The sequence below is a fragment of the Crinia signifera genome, chromosome 6, assembly GCF_055691185.1.
Source record: "Crinia signifera chromosome 6, ASM5569118v1, whole genome shotgun sequence".
Classification (NCBI taxonomy): domain Eukaryota; kingdom Metazoa; phylum Chordata; class Amphibia; order Anura; family Myobatrachidae; genus Crinia; species Crinia signifera.
Window position 1 is genome coordinate 195,298,936 of NC_139222.1, and position 12,540 is coordinate 195,311,475.

The 12,540-nt window shown below is 45.8% G+C and overlaps 1 protein-coding gene across 5 annotated transcripts in view; it reads left to right on the top strand.

Annotated features, from left to right (window-relative positions):
* The window catches only part of PSD (pleckstrin and Sec7 domain containing), a 325,459-nt gene that overhangs the window by 170,396 nt on the left and 142,523 nt on the right, over positions 1-12,540 (top strand). For all 5 annotated transcript variants that reach the window (XM_083148518.1, XM_083148517.1, XM_083148521.1 and 2 more), the window contains one exon: positions 5,927-6,016. In XM_083148518.1, the coding sequence (XP_083004644.1) occupies positions 5,927-6,016 (90 nt within the window). The remainder of the gene's footprint in view (positions 1-5,926; positions 6,017-12,540) is intronic.

A 12,540-nucleotide genomic window follows, 5' to 3' on the forward strand; every position in this document is an offset into this window, starting at 1 on the left:
CTTGTCTCCATCATCAAGGCTGTTGTAGCAGTGTACACTGCAGACCCCTAATGCCCATAAGCCACCCTTTGCCTCCAAGCCACTGCAGGGGCTATTGCTACGTCACTAGGGCAATATGTAGAATGTTCTAGAAATATTAAAGCACTGCAAAATGACATATGTAATAGAGTCCAGATGTCCTTTCACTTGTATGGTTCTCTTTAGACAAAACAAAGATTAAACTGAGAGGAGACTAAACAGTTGTCAGTTTGTACATGTTTAGTTTCTCGAATGGTCATGTTCCGGTGGATCCATGCAATGTATTTCTGCAGGGGACATGCTGTACACCTGAGATGCACTAGGTAAACACACTTAAGCAAATAACAAAGCTTAAGCTTCACATTGTAAATTACTCGTTGTTGGCATATGACCCTTTTAAGGGCCTACATACGTAGAGATGCTGAAGCAAGATCGCACAGTGATGTGTCAGCACTGTGTCCTGAGCAATCTGTCAGGGCCAGTGATCTCTGGTGAGAACAGCGGTCCTGACCGATTAATAATAATATCCAGCATGCCAGATATTAATCACTGGGCGATAATGACGCATGGGTCCGCACATCGCTATTGCTATAGCCCCTACACATATAGCAATGTAGGGGCATTTTATAAGCGATCTACTGAGATTGCTTAAAAAATGCCGCTAAATCGCTACACATGTAGGCCCATTACAGTGAGCAAAACATCCTGTTACATAAAAAAATGTGGGTTTATAAAGTAAATGTCATGCTCCACAGATTGTTTTTCATTGTGCGTGGCTGTACTAAAAGCTTTTCCCACCTACATCAATTGATACTGTAAAGGAGTGTAGCAGTGGCAAATACAATACTGCTGGAATTAGAGAAACACAGGAGTTAACAGCCTCATACTGTTTGAGATTTTTCATCAATCTACTATAAGTAAACCATCTGAAAAGCGGTATGCAATAATAATGTGTTTCGTAACGTTGGACAGCACAGAGACACCTGGATGATCAATATTCCATTGACAATACTGAAGTGGAGTCTATCAGGAATAATAAGTATTATGATATTAGAACAGCGGTTCCCAACCCGTGGTACGCGTACCACCGGGGGTACGCGCTGGTCTTTCAGGGGGGTACACAAACCAATCGCCGCTAATGGCGGCTGCGTGACCCGGCACATGCGCAGGACGCCGGGTCACGCCGCCACGACTGGAAGGCAGTAAGACGGGTTGCTGGGGGTATGCGGAGCCAGCTTCTGAGCCTGAGGGGAGAAGAGTGCATTGCGCATCTCTCCTACCCCTCACCGTGCTTCCCTGTGACTGGGCCGCCCGTCAGCCAATCAGAGCTTGCAGGCCGGCAGCCAATCAGGAGCTGGCCCGTGAACTTTGATTGGCGGGCAGCCCAGTCACAGTGAAGGGAAGGAGAGAAGCGCAGTGTGCTGTACTCTCCTTCCCTGAGAGAAGAAGGCAGCGGCGGCAGCTACAGTGACTGCAGGGGGACACTGGACTGTCCTCTCCCTGGCAGCAGCATCAACGGTGAGTGTGCTGCTGCTGGGAAACACTGTGAGGGGCATTGGCACTGTGGGGGCATATTTATTGCTGGCACTGTGGGGGGCATTGCTGGCACTGTGGGGGGAAATACCATATTGCTGGCACTATGGGGGCATACCATATTGCTGGCACTGTGGGGGCATACTTGTTGCTGGCACTGTGCGGCATTGCTGGCACTGTGGGGGGCATTGCTGGCACTGTGGGGGCATACCATATTGCTGGCACTGTGGGGGCATACCATATTGCTGGCACTGTGGGGGGCATTGCTGGCACTGTGGGGGCATACCATATTGATGGCACTGTGGGGCATACCATATTGCTGGCACTGTGGGGGGCATTGCTGGCACTGTGGGGGCATACTTGTTGCTGGCACTGTGGGGCATTGCTGGCACTGTGGGGCATACTTGTTGCTGGCACTATGGGGGCATACTTGTTGCTGGCACTGTAGGGGCATTGTTGGCACTGTGGGCGCATACCCAGTACCATGGGGTCATACCTGGCACCGTGGTGGCATTCCTGTTTCTGGCACTGTGGGGGCATACCTGGCACCATTGGAGCATATGTGTATCTGGCACTATTGGAAGGCTAACGTGATCCCTTGGAATGTCTGTTGCTTCAGTAATAGAGATTTGACAGTGTTCTGTTATTTTATATGCTGTCCGCAGAATGGGCTGAGCTTATATTGTGGTCAAGTGGTTGCACTTTTTCTTTTTTTCTCGTCATTGCCAGTATGAACGCTATGTTTTATATTTGGTACCAGAATGATTTTTGTAGTATAAACTGGGCACTAGAATCTTTTTGGATATCATACATCAGCATGTTCTTAAATTCATCTGAAGACATGGCACATACCACCACAGTGAAAATGGGGGAGTGACTTGCCCTGTTAAGCCACACCCTTCAAATGAGACCAAACCCCTTTTTAGGCCACGTCCCCTAAAAATTTTCACGAGGGGGTACTCATAAATGAAAAGCCTAATCAAGGGGAACGGGAGAAAAAAAAGGTTGAGAACCACTGTATTAGAACATGAAACAGTATTTTGTGTATATATACATTTTCCAACTGTGTAGCATGACCAGGATAACTATCAGGGCATTTTATTGCTTTACAACATGTGGATCCAGACCATCCATGATAATTGACAGAACAGCAGATCAGCACTTTGTCCTACAGTAGAATGTCAGGGTATATGTCTGTAAGCGAAGCTGGAAAGTCAGAGTGATGCAACTATTCATCAATCATAAAAACATAAGCAAGTCTAACGCAGAATAGCTGAAGCAGAATAAATATCACATTGAGGTATAGTCAACTTATGGCCTATAACTTAAGTGATTGATGTGCTGTAATAGTACTTGTACTTTAACTTTTAGCGGCAATAACTTATGGTGGTTTTTTGATTGCCCAGAAACACTCCTGGCTCCACAGCACCCACATGGCATGTTCTAGATCAGACCTCTGGGACAAAGCTCCTCAGAGGTATAAAGGAGTCTATGCTGCAATAAAGCAAATAGCATTTGGCTCCTGCGCCATCGAGTGCTGACCTGCGAGATGCACAAGGAGAGAGATTACACTCTAAGGGGCCAATTTATGAACATGCTTTTACTAAAATAATGTTAAAAAGGGTTTTTACACACTCTTTTCACATTACTTTAGTTTTACCTTTATGTATTAAGGGCTTTTGGAGCAGTTTTCGCACAAAACTGCTCCAAACCCTGTCATTCACATTATTTTTTTTAAAATAAGCAGATCGCATTTCCCATACTTGTAATGAGATACGGATCTGGGCAAATTTACTTAAAAAAAAAAATAAAAAAAAAAAGGAAAGCTGTGCAGTAAGAAATCATTCCAGGGTAAATCATATAAAAAAATCATATTTTCCTCCCCAGGGTCCGGGGACAGCTGCTCCGATGAGGGATGCCGATCTCTGGGGCTTCCTACTGAACTGTGAGGCATGGACCTACGGGCGGCACTTACTATGGGCGGCACGGTAGGCTGCCTCTGAGTCAGTCAGCAGTCCAGTCCAGACCATACTTGCCTACCAGACCCTCTCCATGCGGGAGAAAATGCTCTGTCCCTGGTAATGTATGATTGCCATCACCTGTGGGGAGCTAGGTAAAGGTGTTTCACCACAGGAGATGGCAATCATACATTACCATGGAAGTTCAGGAACAGAGCATTTTCTCCCGCATGGAGAGGGTCAGGTAGGCAAATATGGTCCAGACTGAGTGACCTGACCAGGCAGCACTGCATGGCTGAGCCAAGCGGGCAGCGGTGAGTGATGAGTGGTGCCGCCACTGACTTGACTAATGGGGGCGGCACCGCTCATCACTCCTCGCTGCCCGCTCGCTTGGCCATGCACAACAATCATAGACGGTTCCCTTTGCTGGCTCCGCCGCTCATTGGCTCAGGCTCACTGCCGCCCAGCACAGTGATTTTTATAAAAATTTGTTTCTCTAATCTATTGCTTTATACAAATTCTACTGCTGCAAAAGTTTTTTAGAATCCATCTACTTGCTATACAGTATTTGGAAAAACAGGTGAGCCGTGTTTTACATGTTGTGACAAATTGAAAAAAAAGCCAAGATTTACGTGGACACATCTGTAAGATAATATTTTTGTACAGATAATCAACTGGACCTCATATGAAAAATACACATTACCAGTGGTGGCTTCAATTAAAGCCACACCAACTGCCACCAAATGCCATTCCAAAGTGACTTACTGGCAGTTGGTGTGGCACCCATATTTAAATATTGAACTGTGCTGCAGCCGCCACTGCACATAACCATCTCTTTACTATTATTAACTGATCCATAACACATTGCTTACATTATAAACCTCATAAATAAAAGTAAAATCAAACCTCTGGGTCCATTGACTGGAATAAATTTCAATCAAAATGAAGTACACCAATGCTGTAACTGGAACTGGCCTCTTTAACACCCAGGTGCAGTCTACAATGTTATGGCCAGAAGTGACGTATAAGGAGTTCCACCCTGGAAAAATGTCACATGAATAAATACTAGATATACAACAAATGTAATGAATAAATAATAAAGATAATGAGCGATTTGATTTTCTTTCTCTTCCAGAATGATTTAGATTGAGATCAGATCATTCTCCATTAAATAATTATAGTAACACCTACATATTCTATTTTACAAATATTCTAATATTACTGAATCGGACAGTAATCTAAAAGTAGCCGATCTTCCCAGTTTTAACTTGGCAAATGTGTGGGTTGGAACATTTTGCCCCTTTTCATCCTATTAATTTGAGTTTGGAAACATCCCTGCTTAGTGGATGACTACAAATAACTGACAATTACCAGATCACACAGCAAGTCACATGTTTCACACGCAGAGTTCACCAGTTGTCACGTTATCCAGAGCACAATGATGATGCATTGTAAATGGCAGGTGGACGTTTTGCCACATAAAACTGAAACAAAGAACCAATTACAACGCTGATAGTTTTTTGCACATCTAGGGACCAAGGGCCTAAATCAGCAGTAGATGAATTTGCAAAACTACACATGAACTGAAAATGCAAATGCATATGGGGATGTTAGACACATTCTTACTGCACTTGTAATCCCAGCACAATGGCCGTGGTTGTAGCCTGCGATCAACTGACTGTCACAATGTTTGCCAGGCAGCTGAGTAATCCTGGTCATCGGAGGGCGGCTTGTGAGGCCAGGAATGTGTCCGGAGTAGCAGACCCCAGGTGTTTCACTCACGGAAAATGGAGGCGAGGTGCCCCCCTTTCCAGAGACGCTAGTCATCCCGCATCCCCCCCCCCCTCCACAAGTGTGCAGTCGATCAGGACCCATTCTGCACATGTACAGAGTAGGTACTGTACCTTCTTAGATTCCTGACTGAGTCAAAGTGTTCTGGTGAATCGGGACACAAGACCTTTAATATGGTATTTCTTTGACAAGCCATGTTCAGACAACAGCACTATAAAAATGGCATCCTTCTGCTATTAATATATAGATGTCACTCATAAAGGCAGTGTCAGACTGGGGAATGAAGGGTCCACCGGGGAATACAGTGATATGGGATCACGTTTAGGGGTGTGACCATTCTTCAGAGAGGTTTGGCTAGCTGCCATAGGGGTGTGGCTAACTGTTGGACAGTAAATCGTATGATAAAATTGTAGTGAATACTGCTGGTGAATACACCGTAATGTACCAGATCAATATACTGTAAGTGTAAGGTAAAATATATATTTGTTTTGTAATTCAAGTGCACAGTCTGGAACCTGATTTCTAAAGGAAGCCCCTGGGGGCCAGTCCAACCTTGAATATAAGCAGTCTTCCTGTTATTACTATATTTAGGCTTGGTTGTGAACCTGAATACGTTTCTTTTTCAGAACATTGGTAAAAGGATGTCTTGCTCAGAGTTCATAGGCAATCTGGAAGGATTAAATGGAGGGAAGGACTTTCCAAGGGAACTTCTCAAGGTAAAAACCTGGCACAGCGCTTCATATAAATGATTTAGTTGAAATAATTGCTATACATTTATTGTGCATATAGTTCGGTGTGTATGAATGATAATGATGAACACTCTCACGGGTCACTATCCACACCCGTCCCTTTGTAGTCTGTACATGCAGGAAAATGTTGCCTTTGTAGTTTATGAGTAGGTGCATATCATTCAGTGCAGTGGCGCAAGTTCGTCCCAGTTACCAGAGGCAAGGTAAATATTGGTGCACCCCCCCCACCCACCCATATACATATATTAAGAACAATCCAGAAAATATTTCTATAAAAATTGTTACACTCCACAAAATGTATTAACATATCCTTTATTTGTAACAAATATTTTGCTTAGTAGTCATACCCAGGATTAGAACCTGTGACCTTTCTAACTGGAGACAAACACCTGACTGATAGAGCTTTTTTTGGTCCTACACTGTAAGTATGTAGATTCTGGATATCTGTAATTGTTAGTTCAAAACCATTGCTATTAGGCACAGTTGGGTAGTTTAATAACTTCATAAAGCTAGATTTTACATGGCTCATTTGTAGGAGCATATAGCTCTATCAGTAAGATATCTGCTTCTAGTCGAACAGGTCATGGTTTCTAATACAGTGTGTGGCACTTGCAAAAAATATGTTTACAATAAAGAGCGTGTGACCTGTAGTGTCCTGATAGGAGATGGAGTTAGCCACAGAAATGATATTGACGGCTTTCAATTAACTGATTCAAACTTGCAGGGTAGTAGAGATGCCCCCTTGGGAGCAGGAGTCTGGCTGCATATGACTCTATTGCCTCACAGAGTTACAACTCTATTCAGTATGTATGCACTGTATTATTCACTCTGTAGCTGTGGAGAGTTTAAAGGAAAACTGTTTAAGTGTCTGCCTTTATCGCGTAGTATGTATGGAGCATCAGATTTCTACCTCTTCAAGTAGTTCAATAATGCTTCCCAGATATATACACTTGTCAGTTATCCATAGGTCTATTGAATTAATGGTTGTTACTGTGTGTCCCTGTAATAAAAAAAAACTGTAAAACCTAAATGATGTGCAGATGCTCTGAATCAAATTTTTCACTTAAAAACAATAGTCTTTTGGAAAGTCAAAAACATTCAATCAGTCATTTTTTTTGCGTTGGAGTTCCCAGCTGCTGGATCAGTGACTCATTATATAGTTCTTACTGAATCCCAGCTCTTTATTTTAGTGTATAGTTCACTACTTTTCTAAAAGTCTAACTTCCTAATCTAATAATATCCTTGTAGGTTCACCGTAATGGTGGATATTGACACTTTCTGCCAGACTGCAGTGTCTAGGGCCCATCCGGTGGGAATGCAGTGGTATGGGCCCTGGTTTAAGGGGTATAATCAACACACCAGAGAGGGTGTGGATCATTATAAAGCCAAGAAAAGTGTATGACTGTGCGCTTAGAATACAGTCATTATAAAGGCTTGGCTAACCATTAGAGAGGGAATTCGTGACCTTGCTCTTTTTAAGACCACCCAAAGTGCTGCTCAATTGGATTCTGGGCTAGCTATAACTGTCTCAGTCAGTGTAGTGGGTAGGACGCTAGGAGGGCAGCTAGATGCCTTTACAGGAAATGGAGGGAATATGGTGATAAATTGTTTAGCAAATTAGGGTGGTGGCCTTCGTAGCTGCTCAGGTGAAACGTGCTTGGAGACTATAAGTTATCAGTAAACCAGTAAATAATACTGCAGCTTCTGCAGCAGTGTTAGGGATCACAGGGACAGCTAGAGAAGCTGTCTCTGCACTGGAGCAATAATTAATTCCTCTGGTAGTTAAGTATCCACCACTTGCTTTGAGTTGGATACTTAATCATCATATGGCCCCAGTGATGAATATCCCCATACAGAGGAGAGGGGTGGGAAGTTGTCATTGTAACTGAGTTCAGCACAAACTGTACACATTTTTTTTTTCTTTTGAATAATTTAAACATGAAAGTGTTTATAATGTGTTTCTCCTCTATCCACCATGGCCTGCCCCAACCAGACACCCTCTTTCTATAACTCCATCCTCACCTCCACACTTGATTTTGTTGCTCCCTCTGTCTCCCTCCGCCATTCTAAACCGTAACCCTGGCACTCCACAATGACCACGTTTCTGCAAAAATGCTTATGCACCGCTGAATTACTCTGGAGGAAAACTCACTCTCTGCTGGATTTCCTCTATTTCAAGTTAGTTTTCTCTTCCTACAGCTCTGTGTTCTCCCTTACCAAGCAATCTTTTTTTCCAATCACTCATCTCTTCTCAGTCCTGGAGGTCCCGCCACCTTTTTGATACTTTCAACACTTTCCTTCACCCCTCCACTCCCATCCTTCCTCTCAATTTACCCCCTTTTCCTCCAAAAATGAAGCCATCTGCCATGAAATCTCCTCCCATCTTCCCTCTGCAACTCGATCTCCATCATGCTCTCCCCCAAGCCTCCCCACCTTGTGCTCCCTCCAACTCACCATAGACAAGGAAGTCTTATCCCTCATCCTATATTCTCCCCCCTCCACCTGCCCCCTCAACCTCTTCCATTCTCGACTACTCTGTTTCCCCCTTTCCCTGGCTGCATGCTCTCACCTTGCTTACCTCTTCAACCTCTCACTCTCACTGGCCTTTTTCCCTCGTCATTTAAACCTTTACCCTTCCTCAACCTCTAGCTACCTCCCAATCTCTCTTCTACCGTTTGCCTACAATCTACATGAGCAGCTTGTATTTATTTATTTATTTATTTATTTATTAACAGTTTCTTATATAGCACATGCAGATTCCGCAGCACTTTACAGAGAATATTTTTGAGAATTCACATCAGTCCCTGCCCCAGTGGAGCTTACAATCTATATTCCCTACCACATGTACACGCACACACAGACATTCTAGGGTTAATTTTGTTGGGAGCCAATTAGCCTACCAGTATATTTTTGGATTGTGGGAGGAAACCAAAGTACCCGGAGGAAACCCACGCAAGTACAGGGAGAATATACAAACTCCGCACAGTTAGTGCCATGGTGGGAATCGAACCCATGACCTAAGTGCTGCGAGGCAGTAATGTTAACCATTACACCATCCGTACTGCCCATGTATACTGCCCTTGTAGTAGTAGTAGTAGTAGTAGTAGTACGTTTATTTATAAGGCGCCGCAAAGTGTCCGCAGCGCCGTACATAGCAAACAAAAAAAAAACAAATTACAAGGTAACGTACAGGGTGTGTTGAAAAATACAGTATAAATAGGGGTATAGCTGGTAGAACTAAAATCAGCATCAGTTCAGAAGTAGGTGTCGAAATTGTCGAGGAGACTGAAGATGAAGTAGAGGAAGAGAAGAACAGGACAGGAGCACAGGTGAGGTAATGAGGTAGGGTGAGTACGTGAGGAAGGAGGACCCTACTCATAAGAGTTAACATACTAAAAATAGGTGGGTGGACGAACGAAATACAATAGGATAAGTAGGAACGGAGGGGAACGGAGGCAGGATAGGAGGATCAAAAGAGGTTAGGAGGAGGAGGGATAGGCTAGTCTCACTATAGCTACCTCACTGACAACTCCATGGCCAATCCCAGGATCAGCAGGATCAGCACCACTCAGATCCTGCCCAGCTGCTCCCGTTTCCCACTGTTCAGCTCTGTGCAGCATAACTGGTCATAGGTCTTGCTGAGCAGGCTGTTTGCTGCATCCCCACACCTCTGATCCCAGGGCCTGATTAACCAACAGAATGGTCACTTGGTCCTGGGGGGTGCAATGGTGCACAATAGATTGCACTGCGATGGGAGCGCTTTCTGGTGGTTTCGTGAGATCTCCCCAGGAACTGTTGGGTTGCCAGCATCACTGAGGCAAAAACACTGGTAAGTGAAGATCCTGTGGAGGGGCGTGGCTTGACAGCATGTTGTAGGCAGCTTGCAGCCAGAGCTCCTGCAAATATCCTGCTCTATCTCCGGTTTCCCTGGTGGTTTCTGGCTGAAAATTTCTGCAAGAGTGCAGTATCCCCCTCTGTTCATACAGTGTGAATTTGAGGGTCCTCGGTACCAGGAGTCCAAACTTACCGGCTGGTGAAATCTGTGCCTGGATCCTGAGGAATGGCTGCTGCTCCTGCTGCAGCTCTGTCCTCACTCCTGCCTTCTGCTGTGTCCAGTGCTTGGGGCCAGTGTGCTCTGCAGGGGTTTTGGTGGCTGTATCCTGTGGATTTATGTGGCCCGTCTTCAGCTTTGTCATGATGTGTGAATTCTGTTACACATTTTTATCAAAAATTGGTGGTGGGGAAGAGGGGACAACCACTCCTGTATTAGTCTAGTGAGGCTGGAACCCTTTTTCAATCTCAAATCCCTGGATTGAAAAAAATGCCCTGGGATTTGCATCCCTAGTGAAGCCCCTTCAAAAACATTTGCACCAGTTCCCATTCCCCTACACAACCCTCAGATAAAAGGCCCTCTGTAACTCCACTGCTCACAACATCTCCAACCTCATTTCCCTACACACTCTTTCCCACCCTCTCCAGTTGACAAATGACTAACGCCTTTCTGGTCACTGCATCCCATGAGCATATCTATTATTAGACTCTCTTCAGCCTTGTAAAGCTTGAAACGGGCACTGAAAACCCACCTGTTTATCAAAGCGCACCTTTGTGCATAACCTAGTACTGAGGCCGCTCTCTCTACCTGCTGCCTCATATCCTGGCCAACCCTGCCATGCTCACTTTCTGCCTTCAGGCCTCCTTGCCTGCACCTTGTGTCACCTGTCTGTCTCGGATTCGGCATGAAAAGCCGGCGGTCGGGATCCCGGCGTTCAAAATCTCGACGCCGAAATCCCGAACGCCGAAATCCCAACAAGGGGGGGACGTGGATCGCCCCCCCTTGCGGGCTCGCTGCGCTTGCCACGCAGCGGGCCCGGTGCCTCGCTACGCTCGGCACACTAATTTATTCTCCCTCCGAGGGTGTCGTGGACACCCAAGGGGGGAGAAAGTGTCGGGATTTCGGCGTTCGGGATTCCGGCGTCGGGATTTTGAACGCCGGTATTTAAACTGCATCCCGTCTGTCTCCCCCTCCCTCTAGACTGTAAGCTCCTTGAAACAGTTCCCTCTTCCCTCCTGTTCTCACAGCCCTCTTCTCACACACTTTAGTTACAGCTCTTTTACGCAGCAATCATTTATACCCGCATCTCTTCACACTTGTGTGTCACGTCCTGGCGCGGCTGTCAGTGTGCCGCATCTGTTACTCACCCAGACAGGCGCTGGCGGGCTTCCTCTCCTCCCGGATGCCTCTGGTCTCCTTCAGTGCAGCTCCCAGCAGCAGTCTTTAGGTGGTATCCTTCGGTGGGTCCAGTGATCTCAGTCACCGGGTCCTGGTATGGGCGCCACCATCTTGTTAGGGGCACTTCCAGTCAGGGAAACCTAAGTAACCTCTCTTAAGAGGTCCCGGACAATCCCTACTGTCCCTGTGTATAAGATGCCATTCCCACTTGCTGGTGCTACTTCTTGGAGTTCCTGTTAGATTTTCCCAGCATTCTGCTCCCTGAAATTTGTTTGATCGTCTTGCTTAGCGTTCCTGGATCAGGTCATTAAGAGGCCTGTCGCGTTATAAGCCAAGTGGGCTATCCTGTGTTACAGTTTTCATTCAGTTATCTGTATTACGCCAAGTAGGCTCTCCTCAGTTGTTTGTAATCTCCAGTTGTCTGCCTTCCATCAGAGGGCCATCCAGAGTTGCTACAGAAGCTACTCTACTGCTACTCCCTGCCTCCTGGTATTCGGTTCCTGTGAGCTTAGCAGTTGCTCTGCCTGAACACCCTCTTCAGCAGTCTGAGATCTCAGGGAGACTTCCGTCGGAGGGCTGTGACCTGCTGGGTAGATGCAGCTAAGTCCAAATTCCCTTGCGGGAATCCCTGGTGAAAACCGCTGCCCAGTTAGACTCAGCGCCTCCGAACATAAGACCAGCCAACCCTCCCCGAGGTGTCCATCTATGCGAAGGCAGTATATCTGGCCGGCTATCCTCTCTCCGCCCAATCCTACCTGAACAGCTGTCACTGGTGAATCCACAACAGCTGAGTGTGACATTTGTGTTCATTCATCTCTACCAATGACCACATGCCCTTGGTAGCATGCAGTCAACTACTTTGCTTACCTACATCTCAGCTGTATCGAAAGTGGTGCCTCCTGGTGCTCATTACAAAAAGTTGGAAGCAGGGGGTGGGGATAAGCATAGGGCTGTAAAAAACTAGTGGAAGTAGACCTTTTACAAGTGCTTCAGTGATAGGGGCATGCTTTCAGCCAATATGAAGGCATGCCACTGCCACGAAAGCCAATGTGATTGGGCACGGGGCACGGGCAGCAGATTCAGCACTGACATCATAAGATGGGGTGTGCAAGGTGTGTCCCGGTAATCACCAAACCACTCATGAGCCATTTTGGGGCAGTTGCATTACTATTACACATGTACTGTAACATGCGCGCAAACCGGCAGGAGTATCCACACAAAGCATCTTGCACATTCGGTCCCCCAGGTTGGGGTGGCCCGT